Source organism: Aphelocoma coerulescens, chromosome 2, assembly GCF_041296385.1.
Source record: "Aphelocoma coerulescens isolate FSJ_1873_10779 chromosome 2, UR_Acoe_1.0, whole genome shotgun sequence".
Lineage (NCBI taxonomy): Eukaryota > Metazoa > Chordata > Aves > Passeriformes > Corvidae > Aphelocoma > Aphelocoma coerulescens.
Genome location: NC_091015.1, coordinates 145,308,193 through 145,331,330, shown reverse-complemented (window position 1 = coordinate 145,331,330; position 23,138 = coordinate 145,308,193). Strand labels below are relative to the sequence as shown.

The window sequence follows — 23,138 nt, the reverse complement described above, 5'->3', positions numbered from 1 at the left end:
GTTTGATTATAGCCTTAGGCAACTTTGGGAAATCCTGACTGAGCCAGCATTGCAGAGATGTCCCAGATCACAGTGGTATTCAGTAATGGATTAGTAAAGGCACAGAGAAAGTGTAATTGCAGTTAAGACACAATTGTAACTCATCATCTCCACTGTAACTCATTTGGTGTCAAACACCTGGGTATAAACCTTTGGAATACCAGAGGTTTAGTATTAGCATTCAGAAACCCCATCTCTGCAGACCAAAATGATACACATTTGTCACTTTGGAGAGAACTTTCTTTTAATTTTTAATGTAAAAATCACTGATCACCAACACTACATTTTCCAAACCCAAACGTGGTTTGAAAATGCAAATCTGCACATTTTCCTGTTCCCTTTTGATGTTTAATATATATGAGCCTTTAAACCACTTAACTGCTACATAGCACAGCTTCGTATTTGTAAGACAGCACCCCTCACAGAGAGTTTTACCACGCTGATGCTGATGGAGACATCCTTAAAGCCCTGACAGAACACCCTGCTGATAGCTCACTTCATTTGGAGCAGGGCTGAGCTGCTGATTTCCCATAAGAAAAAAAAAAGAACTAAAATTCACAATTAGGAATTCTTTCTTCGGTTAAACTTCAGTTAAAATATCTTCTTTGAGGTGGACTGCTCAAGAAATATTTGGAATGGTTAAGTCTAAAGTGTTTAGAGCCTCAAACTGTATCATGTGAAACACTCTGTGAAAGATAACGTGGTGCTCTCAGGAGATGGTAACATTATATTAAGTGTTCACATAAGAAAATGTGTTCCAGCACAATGTTCTCTGGTGGCAAAAATTCCAGTGGCATACTAGTGCAAAGGCAAGATTTTTAGATGGAATTATTAATGTAAAGTGAAGCACTTGCAATCCTGGTTTCCCATATTGATCTTGTGTTGCACAACTGATGTTCTGCCTCAAAGTGAAACAGGCAAAAAGTTATTTTCTGATGTGACACACACGGCTTCTGACTAAGTTTGACCATAGTCTGGCATTCACATGATGTGATTGCAGAAATCCAAAACACATGGCAATCTTTGGGTATGTAAAACCCTCTCAACTACCTGTGTCAGGATTTGGAGCCCTTCAATTATGCATCTCTGCAGAGTATTTTTTATATTCAAGGCAATACAAGTTAAAGTGTTTTAATCATTACAAAAACAGTCACTAAATTTGCTGTTCTGCATGCCTGCTGAGGGCTCACAGAAACAGACATGCTCCTAAAACCTCATAAAGAAGTTCCACAGTTAACAGCAGGCTGCATGAGTTGGATGACTTTGAACTGCATGTCTGTAGTACACGAATATAAAATAGCACAGTATTGATTTGCCAGCTCAATTCTATCAAGTGCTGAGCCCACTCCAGAAAAGCACTTAAATAGTTTTTACTACTAGTACTACTGTTCAGAAGTGTTCAATACCCAGGTCAAGTCCAAGTAATATTATTTTTGTTTATTAAAAAGACAGGTTCTCCTTTAAAAAAAAAATTAACTAATCACATTAATTCAGAGCAGATTGCTGTTTGAACCTCCATCCCTGGAAAACACAGAAAAGAATTCCAGCAAAAAAAGGAGAAAATATTTAAAATATCCACTATGATTAAGATTTTTAAATGTTTTAAAAACAGTCAGCCAGGCATGATGGTGACAGACGGTATCTATGAAGGTGGACCCTCACCTGTTAATGACATTTGTGCAAGTCTCATACTTAATTTAACACCAATATTAACCCTACTCTACACAGGCTGCGGACTTGACTTAGAGCAGAAATACCAGAGAGCCAGCTGGAGTGAGAGTAGCTCTCAAGTATCGGCACAGCCCTCACCTGATTTAACAGCTGCCTTTGTGCCTGCTGGAGGCGAGTCAGAGGGGCAGGGCAGGCACGGATGACGGTGAGCTGGCACTGCTGCTGCTGGGTGTTGGCCACCGCTCTGCGAGAGTCACCGTGCAATCTCAGATTCGGTTCTTCCTGAAGTGGCTACTCAGACCATGCAGGCAAGAGTTCATGGAGAAAGAGTTTAACCTGAAAGAGTTTTAAAGCAATTGAAAGACTCTTAAATTTGCAGCCAAGCTTAAAGGCCAGTGTAACTAAGGCACAAAACTGGAACAACATACTTCAAAAGTCAAATGAAAGATGATGCTGGCACAACAGGGTTACTTGTAACAGATGACTTGAAACAGGCACCTGAGGCAGCTGCCCTGTCCTAAATTGCCCCTGACAAAACTCAGTTGGGCCAAGACTACAGCCTTTTTTATGACTGAATTTACAGGTTTTATTCTACCTCACATTATCACTGATGGATTACATTCTTCTTTAATTCAGAAACCACATGGTGGTGCTTATGAAAAGGATACTGTTTAACATCGCAGTAACCTAAAGCAGTAGATTCTTTGAAGAACACATAGGCCTGTCAAAGTCTCAAACTTCTGGAGAAAATCACCTTGATAGCAGTAGAATTTGGTTGACAGAAATACAATTCTTGAGATGCATTTTATGTATATCACAGGAAAAAACCCAAACCACTTATGGAAAGACAGGTAGCAAGCAGTCACGTAGAATTTTATAGTAGTTTGTTTTCTGTTCGTAATTCTACTGCACTCAATACAGTAGTGTAACTGGCCAGCCTTATGGCATTTGGTCGTGCCATTGCTTTTTTTCTTAAAGTACAGTACAAGAAATATCTGATCCAACCTTTCTTGGCAAAAGCACAGTTGAGATAAGATGGCCCAGCAATGTGTTCAGCCAAATGTCAAAAATCTCTAGTGTTGGGGAAATCCACAACTTCCCTGGGGAGATTATTCCAATGGCTGATTGTTCTCATTGTGAAAAATTTTCCTCGTGTGCAGTGGGAACCTCCTCAGGACTAACTTGTCCCCATTATCCCTTGCCTCTTCCATGTGACTTCTTGTAAAAAGGGAGTCTCCATCTTCACTTTAAATAGTGGAGCATGGTGATGAGGTCTCCCCTAAGTCTTCTTTTCTCAAGGCTGAACAAACCCAGTTCTCTCAGCCTTTGCTCCTGGGACAGGCTTCCCAGTCTGTGGCTCTTCTCCAGACCTTCTCCAGCCTGTCCACATCTTTTCTGCACTGCAGGGACCAAAACTGAACACAGTATTCCAGCGTGGCCTGATGAGCACTGAGCAGAGTGGGATAATGACTTCTTGATCTCTGCTGGTCATGCCCCTGTGGATGCAACCCAACATCCCATTGGCTTTCTGTGCCAGCACAGCACTGTTTGCTCCTATTGATCTGATTGTCCACCTGAATCCCCAGATCCCTTCCACAGAGGTGCCCCCCCCGCTGGGTAGATCCCGGCCCGTGCTGCACACCTGGGTTATGTTTTCCCTTATGGGTGCAAGACCTTACGCTTGCCCTTGCTGGACTTCATCAGATTCCTGTTAGCCACTCTCCAGCCTATCCAAATCTTCCTGCAGGATGGCTCTCTCTTCCAAAGTGTCCACTTTCCCACTCAGTTTGGTGTCATTGGGAAACTTCATCAAGTAGTACACAATCCCATCTTCCCGATCACTTATGAAGATATTAAACAGCGCTGGGCCCAGCATCGGTCCCTGGGGGACCCCACTCGTGCCACGCTGACCATTTGAAAAGGAGCCATTGACCAGCACCCTCTGGGTGCTGCCTGTCAGCCAGTTCCCACCACTACACAGAGCACTCATCCACACCACAGCCCCTCTGTATCTCCAGGAGGAGGCTGTGGGAAACCATACTGAAAGCCTTGGAGAAATCCAGGCAGGCAATGTCCACTGCCCACCCCACATCGACCAAGCAGGTTACTTTGTCACAGAGGGTGGTCAGGGTTGTCAAGCTCAAATTGTCCTTAGTCAATCTGTGTTGGCTTTTCCCAATCCCATGTGTCATCTGACTTGTGATAGCTTCCAGAAGGATTTGTTCCATAGTTTTCTCAGGGACTGAAGCAAGACCGATGGGCCTGAAATTCCCTGGATCTTCCTTTAAGCCTTTCTTGTGGATGGGGGTACATTATCCTTTTTCAGTCTTTTGACACTCCATGAAGTCCACAAATTTCCAAAGATTATGGAGAGCAGCCTTGCAACATCAGCTCCTGTAACAGCTCACCCCCCACTCTTCCTTCACTGACGCTGCTGGATCTGTGTTTGCAGCAGCCTGGGTTTTTGGTCCCAAGGCCAGGGGCCCAGCACTGCTGGTGCAGAGTGAAGGAAGTGTTGAGAACCTCTGCCCTTTCAGCATTGCCAGTGACTAATTCTCCTGTCCTGTTTATCAACAGGACAGTATTTGCCTTCTGTTTCTGCTTGTTTCTGTACCTAAAGAACCCTATCTTGTATTTTTTGACACAATTTGAGCTTTTTCTTTTCTAACTGCATTTTTGCACACCCTGGCAACGTCCACATAGTTCTCAGTGGGTATTTATCCGCATTTCCACCTCAAAAGCAAAGCATACCAGAGCGGACTCAGAAGCTTGCAGCTAAGCCAAGGGGGCTCTTGCTCCTTCTACATCCCTTATCTCTAAAGAGGAGGAACTGATTTTGTGCTTTCTGAAGACCATTCTTGAAAAAGTCCCAGCACGCCTTAGCTTCTTTACCCTCCATGGAAGCTTTCCCTGGAATCTGTCCCTTCTCGAAAAAACTTAACACTGCAGTAATTTCAGCCATGGCTGCAGGTATTTTACACATTCACTAGCTGCCTCTGTGAACAGGTGAAAACGTGAGGTTACCAATCTTTCACAGTGCCTTGAAGACTTCTGAGAGCAGAAGCAAAGCTTGCACATGGCCTTAGATACATGTGCAGCCCCTCAGCAGCAGAGGGACAGCAGTCGATACAGCTCCTCCTCGGCACTCACTGGTCTCCCGGGTGCCCTGCCTCTTCAAAAGACACATTAAAGCCTGGCTGCCTGAGAGTGAGTTCAAGTTACAGAATCACAACAGAGAGGAATTCTCTCCCATCCCGAGCTTTGTTTGCAGACATAGCTAAAGGCATGACTTTATTTGTTAGCTACATAGGTAAGGTTGGCCAAGGAAATGGAAGTAATGAACTGCATTAAAATACTGAGCCAAGTTAAGGGATCACTTAATGCTACAAATAAGGCAAAAAATGTGTTTGGTTTTAGCTGCAGATGGTTCCTAAGCATGTTTTTTTCAAGAGTATTGTATGAAATCCTGAAACCATGAGCTTCACGTTAAGAGTTTTAAATACACTTTTCAGAATACACCAACATTAAGGACAACACAGTCTCAGTTAAGAAGCCAGTCTTCAGCTTGGTACAAACAGCCAGAAATTCGAAAGAGCAGAAGTTCAGCAGTTCCCTCAACTGAAGGGACCCACGACAGAGGTCAGTTTTAGTAATTCAGTAATTCAACCAAGTTTCAACAGAACAATCCATGAATCATTAGTAACATGATACAGAACACAGGCAACGGTAATACCCACCCCCACCCATGAAAAAACAGAAATCATCCCACCTTGCTCCCAACGTCCATCTAAACTAACAGCAGCTCTGTTAGTCCTGCAGCGAGCAATATCCATTGTGTTGCCACATTACCTTCAAGAACTATCAGTCACACAGCCCTTCCTGGTGCCTCCCCTCCCCCCCCCCCATTCATTTTGCTGATGCTCTTTGCTCTTAAATGAAGCAATTCACCCAGAATTTTAACAGTAAAATATTTTTAGCAGAATATTTTAAGAAGCAATTAAATTTTCAGGATTTTTCCCCTTCCAGCTACAGCAGAACAATGAAGAAATCTTTCAGTACTGGCCTGAAAAAACAGAACTGCTCATTTTTAATCAGTGGTCACACTGAACACTGAGGAGACTCACGGGTACAAGTGTCTGTGAGAGACCTGCAATCTTTAACAGCTGAAATCTTGACTGGCAACCTGGTTGAGTTAAAGGCACAATTATGATTAATAATAGATGAAAATCTGCTTAAACCATGTACTCTGATGTGTGCACTTTTCAAAAGCCTCATTCACAGGAAAATCCCATGGCTAGGAACTACTAATAGGGCAGTTTCAAATGAGATACAATTCAGTTACAACACAACAGTACTAGCAATATTTCTATAAATTTTGAAATGCTTTTAATATGTACATTCTTTCTTAGTAAATATTAAAGGTAGTGCTCTTCACTTGCACTTTTTTCTTTAGACTTTTAAAAGGGCATCAGAAATACAGTTTTCACCCCCCTCCAAACCAATGCACAGTTACCTTTGTAACAAGCACACATGAATTCTGTACACCTTTCCCTCCCCACAAAAGAAATAAAAATATGCCATGACTATCCAATTACACATCATCACAAGTTTAAATTACACATACAAATAATTCCAGAGTATTTAGAAAAAAACAACATATTGGATTTATGAAACCATTCCATGCATTCAACAACGACAGAAAAAAAAAACCCCAAAGAAAAAAGAAAAAAAATGATTAAGTTTCTTTAAATGGTGTTTTTTTGCTCTATCCAAGTACCAAAGTCTGGATTCAGTGTATCATTAAGACTAACCACTGCTTGAATCATAGAAACATGACAGTACATAGATAACCAAGTTTCTATTTATAGACAATATGATATAGTTACTACCTCTTTAATGAATGTCAAATAAAGCAGGTTTTGCTTTCTAAGACATTGAAACTGCTCATGAAGAAAACAGTAAGAGGTGCTGCTAAATAGGTAACATCATTTTGAAAGGAAGGCTATGTATTTATATGACCCTGCTTCCCAGTAGCAGTTAGTTAGCAGGGTTCCTATGTTTTAGCTAGTTTGTTTCTTTTTCCAGAATGACAAGCTATTTGACTAACCCAGAAATATCACCAATTTTATTTTTAAGAGAAAAAAAAAAGAATTTATGCAGTGAAAGTCCTTGGGGGCAGTCTCTTTCATTACATAAAATCTTTGTATTTTCTATCAAGAGGCTCTTAGCATAACACACAGGTTGAAAACAGATTTCAGACATACATTAAAAACCTGAATTCAAAGGTTATTTTTCAACCCTTACTATGACGACAAGTAAAATTATAATATTATTTACATGCAAAGGACTCTGCATGATTTCATAATATCCTATTTTCCATGTTTACCTCCAGATACTCATTGAAAAGCTGTAGTTCAGTTCTAAATTTATTTTACATGAATCATGACAAATATCACTCTGAAACATTACTCTCTCCCAGTAAATAAATCAATACTGTCAATATGCTCAATTTATTTTAACAAATCAATTTAGAGTGTCACATTCCTGATATACAGGAGTTAATACCTGTGCAAGTTAGTATCCATTTATTAGGAAAGCTCTCCATTAGCAGGTGCATTTTCAGTACAATTAAACCCAGCTTGCTGCATTATCTGCTCTTGCTCTGCAATACTGTCAAACTGCAGTTGAGTACAGTAAGAGCATGACTGTTGATGAGTACCACGGGTTATAGCTGTTAACAATTCTGTTTGTGCCACAAAACCGGAAGTCAATCATTTGAAAAGAATCCTGACTCTTTAACTGAACTTACCAGGTGATGTTAATTACCATCCTTATCAAACCAATTTTTGTAAAGGCTATTTACAGTGTACATGGCTGAGCATGTACCTTACAGACACAAACACATCTCCAGTTCAGTACCACGTCATTACAGTGCCTGAAAATGACAACACATCTTCAATGCCATTTTAATTAACAGTTTCAAGTGGGAAATGGTCTTTATTTTACAACTGCTTTACTTGCATAATTTTTTTTTTTAATATAAAAACACTAACTCCTGTCCAGAAGTCTAGACACATTCTACATACTACAGGTTAAGGCAGTAAAAAAATGTGTTCCTGATAACTGTTTTTGACAATGTCAATTAAAGCTGTCTGAAGCTACTCCAGTTCTCCAACATATCTCTGAAATCCAAATAATTTTTGAGTGAAAAATTCACTTTGCTTTGTTCAGAGTTTTAGTAATACAGACAACAGAATTGGGTATGGCAAGTTAACAAGTGTTAGGGGAAGGAAATGTTTGATTTCAGTTCATTCCATGAGTTTAGAAGTTGAAAGAATACAGGTTTTAGATAGGATTCTGAATCAACCAAGAACTGTAGGGAATGAAGAAGCAAACCAATTTTATGCACATTACTGCATTCTTAAAAATATACTGTTATCTTCAATAATTCAAGTAAGGTAATAGACATTATAAAAAATAACTTCATGAACCATACTCAAGTCTCAAATCACATTCTCAAACTTTTAACCCAAAGCAGTTTTATTGTGTTAACTTCATATAATAAACCGTGAAGGTCTGACTGTACAAATGGTTAATGATTTGCACTTGTGATTCCTGCAATAGCTAGCAGATTTGCTAACCAATTTACTGTAAAGATATGGCAGATTATGTATTTAATCAAAGCACTTTGATTTAGGCATGAAACAAATTCAAATGGTTGACATTCTGTGCTTCTAATGCATCACTCATAAGAGAGGCAAGAAACACCCACTATTGTACAGACGATTATTTTTACAGAAAACCCTTCCTTGAAATTAATCTTTTATCTGCAGCTGTAGATGAGAGTATAATCTGTTGTAAACAGGGCACTGTGTTGTAAAACCAGTTTTTTTAAAATTAAGATCTCTCTCCAAAAGTTGGAAAAACAGACTCTTCAGAATGTCTTTCAAATGTAGCATGTTCAGTTTGCTATATCATAAAGTTACTTTCATTTGATTCCTTTTTAAAGATGTTTGTGTTCACAGCAGTTCTGTTTTTAAAAATTGTTTGAAATTTATATAAAATTCTGTACATGTTCACAAATTATTGCATAAACAGCATAATCTTCATGACAATATTCAGCAACACATGTCCATCTCAGGAAATTCACGTTTCCCTTCTTGCTTTTTTCTTCTTTTTAACTTGTTTGGGAGATTCCCAGCTTTCTTCAGACTTTGCTAAAAAACAAAAATAATTATAGTGTTAGGACTGAGAACATTTACACAGAATTGACTTTAAAAATCCTGGATAATATTATTATTTATTTTTATTATTATTATTACGAAGTGATTCAGAATAATCGAGAAGTTCTATTCACCTGCTTCTCCCAAATAATTTAATTTGAAATGCCTCTAAAACCAACACTTGCCAATTTCATCCTACTTTTTCACCCCACAAATACAAAGAGTGATACACTTCAAAGGTCATTCATTTTGCAAATGTTACTATTTATACTAGAGTCATTGTTATTTTCTGGCCTACTAGAAAAAATGTACACATACACAATTGACATTAAATGCTCACTTTTACCAGATTACAGTTATTAACCACTACATACTTGACATGTCAGAAGAATATTTTTAAAAGTAATGAACCATATAAAGATGTGGTTACATGGAATCCATAATCCAATACAGAAGCACTATGTTCTTAATAAAACAGACTGCCTTAAAACATGCTGGCTGCCCGAAGTGATAGAACACGCAAAGTATTGTATATACTGAATCTAAGAGATGTTCTTTCAATTGCTGAGGCATGAATCAATCACAAAAGATTTCATATTTTAGAACCAGAACAAAAAGTCATAAGTTGATACATTGCCTTGAAAGATTCCATTGTTTCATGTATTCAAAACCAAGAAGCCAATTAATGCAGCTGAATGAGACTTTATAAAGTCATCATGTTTCTTCTGCAGTCATTAAAAACTCATTTAGTACTTCAACACTTAGCCAGCAACTTATTATAGATTGTCAGTATTTATTAATTTTCTTAAAGAATCTGAACTAAACCAACTTTTTTTTTTCAAGTAATGACTTTCATATCCTGACTTCCCTTCTAAATCTCCTGTTGTACTGTGCGAGTACTTTTGCAAGTACTCAAACGCTTGTGAGTACAAACACTTTTGTCAAGTGCAACAGAGGGTACATTTGATGATCTTGGATGCAGCATATTTTCAAAAAACAATATACCTGCAGCAGTTAAGCCTGATCTATGTGCTGGCAGAATACAAAAAAGAGTCCATCACCCAATACCTTTCTACTCCTAAATAAGCAACTGTTTTCCTCTATGATTACATGGAAGCACATGGAAAAAGATGCTAATGAGCTAAATTGAGAAATTAAAAGACATCAGTGGGCTGAAAATAGAATTTTTTGTATTTTTTCCCAAACTTCTGGTAGCTAAATATTCTGTCAACTGCAATGTCAGTAACCATCTGTTCTCCACTGAAGACTTGCAAGCAGCCCTTTGAAACAGTGTTGGCAGAACTCCTTAGTCACAGCATGGAGCTCCAGTCCCAATGGTGATGAGTACATTCAAATGTCTGTTAAGGACTGGACAAGCCCAACAGACATTTTCAGTCATCCAAGCATATGAAGCCAATTTTTCCTCACAATGAAAATAAATATATCAAGGTGCTTTTAAACTTTAAGGAAGTTAAAAATATGGCCAGATGCATAAGACAAGTATCTGATACAGCACTTCAAACTCAAATCCCAGGGCAAAGCATTCTGACTACGCTCAATGGGGAAAAAGTACATCCTGAATTCACAGAAATAAAACTGTACTGAGAGATACTTACTCTGTGGAGGAGGCACACTGTTTTGCTTAATATTGGGACTAGAAACATCTGTCTCTTGCAGCATCTGTGGCACTTGGGAAGCAATCTTGTCAGAATTGCTCTCTGATACAATTACAGATGGCTCAGTGGAAACAGCAAGTGAAGGAGCCTCCTCAGACTATTTGAGAAACAAAAAAAAAAGTTTCCAAAAGTTTTGTTAAGTAATACAAAATTAAAAACTCTTCTATGGTGTTATTTTGGCAGTATACTTAGCAGCTGCTGAGAAGACGGCATTGAAAAATTGAACCAATATTAAAATCCTTAAAAATTTTAAACTGAGCCTGTAATACTACGACTGCCATCTAGTGCCAAAATTTTTAATTGCATACAAGCAAAGATAAATGACACAAATTAATTCTTAAAATACAGCACATGCAAAGAAACGGATCTATAAATCACCAAGACCCTAAAAAGATTCTAGACTATTCAACAGAGATGTAAAACAGTGACACATATGCATTTGGTTGCAAGGCAAGCAGACAAGTTACACAGGACCAAAAAGATAACTCAAAATCCAAACAAATCAAACAAAAAGCATCTCCAGTCATTCCTAGAAACTGCTCAAAACACTCTGCTTATAGTAGAACAACAAATATTGGTGAGAGCAGTCAGCAAGTATTTCAGTGGAAATTACTGCAGAAATAACTGCCAAGTAAAAAGGTATTTGCAGTATTTTTCAATTATCTAGTCAATTTTGAAGGTTCCCACAATAGAGATGCTGGTATGTAGCACTTACTGTAATTAAAATTACAGCAAAACAGAAAACAAACCATTTTGACATTCCAATAGGGAAGTTAGAACATAAAAATCTTAAGATCCTGCAGCAAGTCACCAAATGACAAAAGGCTTCAAAAATGAATGCATTAGAACACAGTGTCTCAGCCAAGCAATAAACCCCAAACTTAATGATGTTATTAAGAAATCATAGCTGTAGTTGTTTCACAACAGCCAAGACCTGGAACTATGAAAACCAGATAGTGAAGTCTACATCCCTGGATACAGATGTACAACAGTCACCAGTTTGTACTGCTTCCATCACTATAATGTAAGCATCTCAAAAATTCAGTCAGAACATTCAAGAGAGCAAAAAGATACAAATTTCTTCTTTAATCATATCATACTAAGAAAGAAATTAAACAGCTTTAATTGAAAAAAGGCAACACATGAATTTAAAGGACAGCAGTTCTCTAACCTTTCATGAATAGTTTGCTGTGCCCTTATACATCAACTGAAACAAGTTTAGTATTGATAACTGCAGTTATTTCTCTCAATCTACTGAAAAATCAGCAATCTCAAATATTTTTTATACATCGACCATGCTGATAAAATGAACTCCCATCTTACAGGAATTCCAAGCTTAGCTGATTCCAGTGTTGTCTAATAGTTAGCAATCATCAGCTACATAGGTTAAGTGAAACTGACAAACTGAAATGTGATTTCTAAAATAAAAGGAGGACATAACACTTCTAGTGCAAGGTAATCAATTCAGGTTAACTATTGGTATCACAGTTTTGTTAGGACAGTCACACTTCACCAGCAGGTAAAGCAACTCAATTAAGATTTTAATAGGTCAGCTGTCTCAGGTTCACTAAGAAACATGTTGCAGCTTGCACGTTACAGCATGCAGTATTACTGCAAATGGAACGATACAAACACATACAGCACTATCTGGACATTTTTCCAAATACTTCTGTCTAAATTTTGGATACAGGAAAGTGTGTAGTGATGTCAAACACTAAAAATTGGGTACTACGCTTTGCTAGGATATTCTCTGCTAATAAATTCATTCAGAAAGGAGGCCTGGAACAATGAATAAAGCCTATTTCATAATATAAAGTTATATACATAATTCTATGATTCAATAATGAAGTGAAGTAGTGACTTGTCAAACTGTTACTTCTCTTTCCAAGTATCTCTCTTCATTTAAACTTGTGCCTGCTGACAACATGCAAAAGGTTTCAACGTAGGCCAATGTGTAGCAGATATCATCACCAGATAGTGTGACGTGAAACACAAGGTTAAAGCTGTTTCTGATATTTATGAGGATATACTGATAATAACTTGTTTGTACTCAGTTTATTTTTCCCTATACTTCATTCTCATGTTTTGGAGCATTTGCTTAAGACTAGATTACCTGTCTTGGAAACTCAAGTCATCCATTTCACACATCAGTCACAGACTGTTTCTAAAACTTTTTACAACAGCCAAGTCAAACAATATTGGAAGGCATCTTTGCATGTGTGAAATTACAATGAAGCCAAATCTGATGTCAAGGAGATTTGATAAAGACTGACAGACCATCTGCACTGTCAGATACAACAATTCACAAGTTGTCCTTTATCAACTCCAGTTCCAGAGAATGTTAGTAATAGTTTTGTTTGCCCTTTTCCCTCACACCAAGTTTGAAACAGAATACGTCTTGTTTCACAGTTACCACTTACACAGCTATACATAGACACGTATACGAACAGACTGAATTTAAGATTCAAGAGTAATAGAAACCCTCAAGCCCCTCAAAAACGGTGCAGTGTAGGTCTACATGAGATGCTGATGCCAAAAATCACCTAGGAAGTTGAGTATGATTATAAACAGTAAAGCACTGAGCAAAGTCTACTGAAACTGAGCTTGTATTTTGGCAGTGCTGGCAACTTGTGAGGGAAAAAAATTTAACTGCAAATATTTCTCAAACCAATTAAAATTTCTGAACAGCAAAAGCTATAGTCTTCTAGGACGCACCATTACGCCTTTTTCTAGAAGTCAAAAACCCTCCACCTTGATGTCACAATCCAAGTTTTCTGTCCACACATATTCAACTAAAGCCTCTAAAATAAAACAATGTATTTGCTTTTAAGTTTTTTAAAAAAACCTCACACTGCCAGGAATAAAGCCACTTGCATACACAGGCAGATGTCTTTTCAAATACAACTTCAAAAAAACCATCACAAAAACCACCAATACACTAGTCAGATAGAATGGGCAGCTGTTGCCAACTTTGATTAAAGGCTGAACTGATCTAAATGAATCAGTTGTAGGCAAAACCTGTAGTAAAGCTCTACTTTGATGTAGGGCATTTAAAGCAAGTCTTAAGTATGTCTGAATGAGCTTTTCAAGACATTCCCAACACTTTTGTACTTTTTATTTGGCAACCTGCAGCCTCTTGTGAAAGATTTCATTCTAATGCTTTCATTTGACTCTTAATACCTCAGTATTTTTATGAAACTAATGCTCAGCAATTAAAAATTACAACTCAGTATTCTGACATACACTCTCTGGTACCAAACTGCTCTGTCACTAGTATTGTTCGCTCTTCACGGAAGTAAAAAACAAAAATCAAAGCCACTAGAAATACTAAATATTCTACACCTTCCTATAATGTGATGCATTGTAGGGTAGCAGTACCTAAGAAAGCTGCTGTTTGGAGAAAGACTGAAAGAGAATTTGTAGAATATGTTTCAACTGTGAGCTGAAGCAAACAGTTTGTGAATTGGTTCAAATAAAACCTTTTCTTATTCAGTCATTAAGCTCAGTACAGCTATCAAAAATCAATTTCAGACTGCATTTAACTCAGAATATATTTAGTAGCACTTCACTCTGTTGCAACATAACAGTAGAATATGCTACCAGTCTTGTGCTCAAACCTGTTAGTTCTTAGGTTTCTACATTTTGAAGTTTTAAACCATTGCTTGAATATTCAAGCAAGAAAGTAACTTGCCAGTAAAGAAACTGGCTACCGATTTGGAAGACAGTGCTTTTCAGAGTAGACATACTTCTTAAAACTCGAAACTGATGTCTACCTAAAATTCAACTGCTCAATTACCTTTATATTCATAAACATACAGCCTGAAAGAGTATTCTTACTGTACATTATCTACACAAATTAATGTTTCAAACAACTTAAGCACTTATAAATCAAATTGTAACATAAATCAAATTTGGCATCCCTACCTTAGCTGGTTCACTAGTACTTATGGTCTTCAAAGAAAAAGCTCTTTCCTGCTGTGGTTGAACTTTTGAGGTATCTGCCTGAAATTCCTCTCCAGCTTCTCTATCCAGTTCTTCAGCATCCTACAAAAAGGGGAGTGGGGAAAAAAAAAAGACGAGTCTGTGTCAAGTTCTGACTCTTCTGCCCTGTGAATGAGTTTTGTTGCCATAATCAGCTTCCATAACTAAGAAAATCTATCATAAAGAACAACTGAAGTAGTGGGCTCATACCAGCCTATGCTAACACTCAGTTTATAGAACAACATAACAAAAAAATACCCACAGAACCCAATAAAGCCCAGAAAGCAGGACTTTTCATGCAATTTACTAACAAAAATCCCAATCTCAGAATGAACTGCACTTCACACCCCTGTTAAATTACAAGAATGTGAATTTAAACTGAATTAACTCTAAACACTTTGCAAAAGTATCACAATAACACTTGACTGCTCTTGATTCTGTGCTTTGTTACAAGTTTTAAAATGCAAGCTCTGTATATTAACCTGTATAGTTTTCTATCACTATTATGCTTTAATATTTTTGCAACCCAGTTTTGTCTGCCATAATGCCTGTAAAATAAACCTCTCAGAAGAGAAACTGAAAATATATCCAAAGTATCCAAGAGTCTCAACCTTTACTCCTTATACAATATAATAGTGGAAACTTAATTTTAAATGTAGAGTTGGAGTAGTTACACTTGTTTGTGGCACTAGAGAATCCTGTGGTAGTGAAGACGTCCCTGAGTTTACTGGAAACAATGTTCCTTCACTTTTTACCACTGGAATCTTATGAAAATGTAGTCACAGCCCAAGTCTGTTGATTCTTGACAGGAAGGAACACATTCTGGCTTACTCCAAGCTCCTCAGTTAGTTTCTACTGCCTTGACAAATACTGAAGTCAACAAATGAGTGTGAACATTTAAGTACAATCAATGAGAAAGATGAAGATGTTTAAATGAACATGTTCCATTTTCAGAGGATAAATATACAAATTTTAAATGAGTTTGAAGTAGCACTGGTAAGTTAAATGACTAAACTGTTATAACAAGGGTAACTTCTGTGATGTATTAGCAGTTCAGTCAGCTCCTAGGAAGCAAAATTCCCAATTTTACATAAAAATTCAATACAGATAAATTCTTATGTGTAAACTGATGACTTCACAGACTGATGGACTGAAAGAAAAAGTAACAAAATTGGAACAGTTAGAGACCAATGACTAGAATAAACAAATCTGATCACGTTAATATAGGAAGTAGGACTCTACTTGACATACGTAATTTAGAAGACAGCTCACACACAATGGAAAAAGAAATTCAGAGTGCCCTCACTGACCTTAAGATTCATGTAGGACACTCACAAACACCTGTTAACCATAACCTATTAACCTTAACTTACACTTAAGAGTCACAGCAGAGAGCAGAATGGATTTCAATTACAAAAAAGCTGCAGCCCTAGTGTTCCCAGACTGAATTTGCCTCTAAAGAAACAAGAGAAATCAGCAGGAGCTCCACCTCCAAATAGACAATTTGAAAATAAAATTTCATCTAACAGGAATTCAATGTTTTAGAATTCTTAATAAACTGAAAATGTGATAACCATAAAAGCAAATCCAAAGCAAGTATGACTGAAGTTTTTGCCTTCCCTCTCCAATTCATCTAAGTCAGATTCCACTGAACATTGGTTATTTTGTAAAGAATGCAAACTATGAATGGCTGTCCCTATAAGCACAAGCAGGATGCATTCTAATCATCAGCTATTAAAAGCTTTCTCCCATTAGGAAAGTACTTGTTTTCATCTATTCAAACACAATTCAATTGCCATGTGAAGTGCAATCTGCTTTTGCTATTTTTACAAATCTTTTTCAATGTAATTCTTCAAAAGCTATTTAAGTAGCACAGAAAACTCCAACCATCCTCAGTTTGAAAATATTTTTCCCCTCATTGAAATCTGACTCACAGAGTAGCCTCATCAACTGAGTTTGAAGCATTGGGACTTCCCATTTCACATAAATCAAATTAAAACAGTACTTCAGAAAACTATTATATTCTCACGCAATTGTACTTGAAGACAGCTTAAGAGAAAACTTCAATTTCTTTCATTCTCCTAACTAGCTATATTCACCAAAACAGCTGTCTTTCAAAGGGCATGAGGAGAAGGCTTCCCATGCAGAGCAGAGATCCTCCTGGAAGCATCCCTACAGTACAGAATCCTGATTTGATAGAAAATAAATAATTCAGGATAAATACTTTTCATGTATTTCATGCTGTTCATAATAAATCCAACAAAACTACAAGTTATCCCATGTTTGACTTGTGAATACAACAAATTAAGGAAATACCAGTAAAATAAGAATTTAACTCTTGAGAAACAAGAGTAGACAATCCAAACCTGTAAAGAAATTAATTTCCCAAAAATAATTTTTGTTCAAGATGTTAATATTCAAAGATAAGGCAATTTTATGAATTCCTTGCAAGTGCCTTTTAAACCATCCAGATTTTACCTGTGCAGGAGAGTTAGGTTCTTCACCCTGCTTCTTCTTTTTCTTCTTCTTTTTCTTGGATTTGCCACCTGTAGAACTCTGAAGACTTTGCTCTGCTTTTTCTCTTTCATTATCTGAAATCTTCATACAGGAACAGAAGGTATTTAGCATTTAAAATGACAATGAAACATACCTTCTATAGACTAAACATAAATTAATAGCTATAAGAAATTGCATATACAAGTGTAAATGAACACAGTCTTATCTGTTCAGTTCATTTTAGAAAGACCACATTCTTTACATGATATCTGGTAATACAGGTAGAGGAGTTGGGAATGGAAGAGGCAACAGAGCACCAGGCACTAGTGGCATGGAAATGCTGTTTTTCATACTGAGAATTAAATACTGTCAAGAAGTTATTTATATAAACAGATCTAAATCCTCTATACTGACAAGGTGATCCTTGTAATTATGGCAAGACAGAAAGGTTTAACATGGAGCTAAGTGACTTCTCTCTTCTCAGTAACATTCAGCGTTTCTCTCTGTACAGAGCAAACAATTGTGCTACTCTTATCAGTGTAACAGCGATGAGAGATTACCTTTATCATTACCCTTTAAGTTACTTTAACAAATGGCAGTGGTAAGGACAAAGTCTTGCAGCTAAGGACAAAATACCACCTTTTACCTTCTGAGTATCAGATCTCTCTTCACGCTGAGGAACAGAAGCAACTTTTTCTTCATCTACCCAGTTTCCCCACTCTTCTGCTGGTGCATTCCAATCAGAGCTTGGATCAGCTGAAGAAAGTCCATCTACAAAGATTAAAAGATTTTTTCAGGAATATTGCCTTACTCTACAGGTGCTCTTTTCCAATTTAAAAATGTAAAAAACCCCCTATGCATAAACCCACTTCTTGATCTCAAGATATAAATAGTAATTTCCTGTACTTCTGGGGAAAAAAAAAAAAAAAAAGGTAAAAACTTCATCAATAAGTGGAGGACTTTGTAAAGTAATGAGTACAACAGTGATTTTACAGAGCCTAATCACAGCAGCAGCTAGCTAGATGCAATTGCTTCAAGATATTTTTCTAAACTAGGTGAAGAGATACAAATTTAAGAGTTGCTCTCCATCTTAAACTGTTCTCTAGATTTTCTTCCTAGTTTGTGAAAAAATTAGGATGAACTGTAACACAGATCAATCTTACCTTAGTAAGATTCCATTACAAGTGATATATCTGAAACTGTAAATCTTACTGACTCAAGAGTCATCCTATAACACTGGCATTTTTAATAATCTTTTTTTCTTAAGTCCATACTGTATTTTGCTATTGTTCATTTATGATGGAATGACAGGTTTGAAGAGTCAGATAAAAATTAAAAATATCTGAAAGGAATAACTAAGCCTAAGACTTTCTTAGGAGAAAGTTACAACAAGCTGATTTTGAAAGAGAACACGTTGTAAAAGATTGCATTTTCATTTCACATTTAAATTAACATCACAAATATTTCTCCCCCCCCCCTCACCCCCTCCCCCCCCAGTCTATACTAAATTGAAGAGCCAAACTTGGTCTGCCAACTATGGTGAGATTCAATTTAAACAATTGAAAATAAAGTCAAAATAAAAAGCAGTAGCAAACCCAATTAAATTTACTGGCAAACATTATGAAGCCAAAAATACACTAAGATCTTGAGAATAGTTGGAATATTTAGAACAATTAGAAACTTTCGTAATAAAAATATTATCTTAATTACACCTATTCCAAATGCTAAAATTTACTTATTTGAAAAAAAAAAAATTACTCAACATAACACTTTTCAGTTTATTTACTGCCTTCTCATTAGTTGCTTAAGGAAAAAAAAAAATCCATTCTTAGTAATAATAAAACCTAGTAGTATTTGTACATCCACTTAATTTCTTTGTCCTGATCCTGACAAAGCAGTAAGGTGTATCTGTGTATCTCACTGGATAAACTTGCATTTGCCCACTTCTGTTAGTGTACCTTTCAATTAGTTGACAACTATGACGAAATTCTATTAACAGACGCCACAGCCATAAACATTCTGTGCTCAGATATGTGAATCAGTTATGCTTTTGATAAAATGTAAAACCAATGACTTTCAAATGGTTAACTGAAATATGCTTCCCTTATCCTTAAACAGAAAAAGCACAAAAGGTAAGTTTCAAAATTATCTGGTATCAGAGCAGTCATGCCAACAGTGGTGAAGTCAAGGCCTACATCAATCTCTTCCACTTTTGCAGTCATTTAACTGCAAGAAGTTTTTCTTAGAGAGAAGGTAGCATGCATGGCTGCTTTTGTCAACTTCTGGAACAATTTTTCAGCTCAATGCCCTAATGAGATGCACTACACTTTTTTATAAACCGGGAGGAGAAAGTGGGGAATAAACACCAACTTTACTGTAACTCCCAAGCAATTTCAGTTATTTCTACCCTGTACATGCTTCCTAGATATGTAAGAACTTCCTACAATTCCTCATTTGCTAAATGAGAAAAGTTAGATTAAATACAAGAGTCTGATGTCACTTTAACTTTTCAGTAAGGTACAAACATGTAGAAACAAACTCTGACTCAAATTCAATTTACTAAATACATATTTTGCAGACTTGCAGTAGATTTTTCTCACCACTTGCAGCAAGACAGTTTTATTACAAAGATTTTTCTAGCAAAAGCCAGAATTACCTTAAAATGCAGGAGCTTTCTCACTTCTGAGTTTGAATATCCAAATATTTTTCCTAAAATTTAACCATTTTCTATCAGAATTTGTCAAAATACTTCTAATTCCTTTGAACTGTCCATTAGTTTTACAGAAGTCAAACATTCCAGGTTTTTTCTCAGATACCCACCACTGCCTAATACAAGTAGCTAGTATAAATAACTACACTTAATAGTAATTAACAACATTTTGTTAATGAACATTTTAGAGGAACATACTTAACCCAGACCATTCGTCATCAACAGGGGGTTGAGCATGACTTAAATCCCACTGAAAATCAGAAGTACCAGCCTGAGAAACCGATTCACTGTTGGATCCTGAAAGGGAATAAACAAAATTGTACTTGTAAGTTGACAAGCTTCCTGAAGTTTTCTTGGGGAAACAAGTCCAATCAAAGTAGGAAAGGAAGACAAGAGGCTCAAAGAAAAATGTCAGATTCTAAGGACTGCAGAGGACAGGAAAACTAGTAGGCTCTTGTGCACGAGGTATATTCAGAAAACAAGGAAGCTGAAGAAGAAAGACAAGTCGTGAGAAGAACACAAAAAGAGAGAAGGGTGAGTAAAAGCAGTCTCCTCAAACTGAAAAATATAACGAAATTTTATGGGTAATAAAATTGTTCCTCTGTATCAATAAGATCTCTTGCAGGGAGAAGTTTAAAAGAAAAGATCACTTGAAAGAAACCTCATTAATTACACTGCAGATCAAACAAATTATACATTACTAAGAATCCAATTCTCATTTAAAGCAAAAGTTTTCAAGAACATAAAAGCAGCAGGAAGAACAACAGTAAGGCCTATACCATCATGACAGAAGAAGGTGGTACACATCTAACATAACTGTTTTCAGAAAAATAAACAACAAACAAAACCATTTCATAAAAAAGTAAAACCAAAGCTTAATTGTAAGCACGAAATAAATTAATATTTTACTGTATGATGAGATTTCTGAAATTCAGTTTGAATAGTTCCTGGGTCTCTATTTTACATACACCTCTGCAAAAGATACCTCAGACGACAGAAACATGGACATGTTCTGATTTCTTTTGCGGTCACTTTGCATTATAACATTGTTGGCTAAGGTGCATCAAAGACAACAATACACTTCACTTTTTCATATTTCTCTTGAAGTTGAAATGGTGGCATTACAGCTGAATCTTAGCTCAGTCTGCCATTCTACTTTATTTAATAAACTTTCCTAAGTTTTAGTTTAGAGACTGAACTTGGATTCAGGTGGCTGCTTGGGATTTTTGGTTTTTTTTTTAATTAAAACTCTCTGTACAATTAAGATGCTGGACACTAAGCCTGAGTTCAACAGTTAAAAGCCTGTAAACTGCAATACAAGCAAATACAGCCTAAGTGCATAAGCACTTGGTCAGCTACTTCCGAAAAGAAAACGGACATGCCAAGCTCATGGTGTAAGCAAGCAAGAGCAGAAAACCTGACATATGACCCTTTTAATGTATAATAAATCATTGTAGGACTTATGTTAGTTGTTTAACACACAGGATTTATTATGAAGCCAGGTTTGTACTCGAGCAATTTCACCCTTCAAAAAAGAAAACCCCAGAGCTCAGCATTTCCATTTGTCATACAGAAAAAAGACTCAAGACTTCAAATCCTGCCTATGGGAACATATTTTCAAAGTAGTGATTCAGTTCCTTGATGGGGAAAAACTCAATCATCAAAAAACAAACCTCCCAGAAGACTGGGATAAATGGGCTTTCCTAGAAAGAAATCTTCAGATCTCTAACTTGAAACATTGCAATGCGGAACAATCTCTTATGCCCATTATTTAGACTTAACACACAAATAGGAAAGCTAAATAAGAAATCACAGAATCATAGAATGATTTGGGTTAGAACATACCTTAAAGATCATCTCATTCCAACCCCCTCTAGTTCCAACCTTCTTACTAATGTTCTGTGAATGCTCTAGTTTTTGATTATCAACTTAAAACAGCTACTTTACTGCATAATTTCAGTGTAACAAATAGCTTTTTAAGTGTCTTCCACCTCTTTACAGCACTATTTTCAAAGTGAGAAAATGCATATTAGTAACACTTTGCAAACTCTACTCTACCTGGTGGAATAGAAGAGAGTGGAAAAAAACCTTTGGAAAGGCACACATACCAGAAACTCCAGGAGTTAATCCAAAGGAGGAGAAAGAAGTAGAATTCTGTTCAGAGGTATTAATCCTTGCATCCACATTCCAAGCAGCTGTGGGGGAAGGGGAGGGAAAAAAATAAAAAGAACTTCACACACTGCTGGCAGTGTTGAAAATTTAGCTATTTAATTATGAATCAGATCAGAAAAACAGTGGCTACTCCAGCCATGATGACATTTCACACAACTGAGGGCATTAATCAGTGCTGACAGAGATGTGACTATATGAATACACAGCCTGAAACAATTTTCAAGCTTTCCAAGATCATCTTCCCTTTACAGCCTTTTCTATATATAAACTTCTCACAAAAGAAAAGTAATTGTTTTTTGAGCCACATACTACTATTATATCTCCCATTACTACAGTCATTAAGTTTTGACAAGCACACGTAGATGGAACACATCTTGGAGTAAATTATATATATATATAGGTTAAAGAACAGAATTCAAAAATTCAGAACAAATTTTGGCAAATAGGAGATACTGCTTAAAAATGAAGACATACTTGACTGTTAAATGTAGGGCAGAAAATATGCAGAAATAGCCAGTAAAAACTACTAGCGGCTTTTATTTAGAATTACATTTACTTAATTGGGGGAGAAGGGGCTAAAAACTGGACAGGTATTCCAGATGTTGTCCAAAAAGCAGACAGTCACTACCCCACAATTTACTGACTCCTGTGTTAATGCATCCCAATATATTATTGGTGTCCTTTGCAGCTAGGATCTATGGCTGGCTCATGTCCAACTTGGTGCCCACCAAGACCCCTTACTCACTAAGCTGCAATCCAGGCAGTCAATATCCAGGTAGGGTTGCTTCCAACCCAGATTCAGCACTTGACATTTGTCCTCACTGAACTTCCTTGGGTTCCTGTTGGCCCATTACTCCCATCAGGTTTAGGTCCTTCTGGATGGGATCCCTGACCTGGACTGTTTCAACTGATTCCTGCCTCCACATTTAAGTTTGCTGTAATCTGGAAATGGGATGTGAATGACATGGTTGCTTCCTCCAGGTCACTTACAAAGATGATAAATAGGACAGTTCTAAGTACAGCTCTGTGATATCCCCTTGTTACCAGCCTCCAGGGAGAGTAGGACTTACTAACCATTACCTTTGGCCTGACCAGTTTTTCAACTGTTCTAGTTTGGATACAACAACACTGTGAGAGACAGTGTTGAAAGCATCAGTCAAGTCATCATGA

General features: G+C 36.9%; 1 protein-coding gene across 1 annotated transcript in view; it reads right to left on the bottom strand.

Annotated features, from left to right (window-relative positions):
* Positions 1–6,073: 6,073 nt before the first annotated feature.
* Positions 6,074–23,138, bottom strand: part of MTDH (metadherin) — a 34,456-nt gene continuing 17,391 nt past the window's right edge. Inside the window, exons 7-13 of the mRNA XM_069005193.1 lie at positions 21,905–21,991; positions 19,995–20,093; positions 17,733–17,857; positions 17,069–17,188; positions 14,534–14,653; positions 10,550–10,706; positions 6,074–8,927 (exon numbers count right to left, since the gene is read on the bottom strand). Of these exons, the coding sequence (XP_068861294.1) occupies positions 8,857–8,927; positions 10,550–10,706; positions 14,534–14,653; positions 17,069–17,188; positions 17,733–17,857; positions 19,995–20,093; positions 21,905–21,991 (779 nt within the window). The 3' untranslated portion in view covers positions 6,074–8,856. The remainder of the gene's footprint in view (positions 8,928–10,549; positions 10,707–14,533; positions 14,654–17,068; positions 17,189–17,732; positions 17,858–19,994; positions 20,094–21,904; positions 21,992–23,138) is intronic.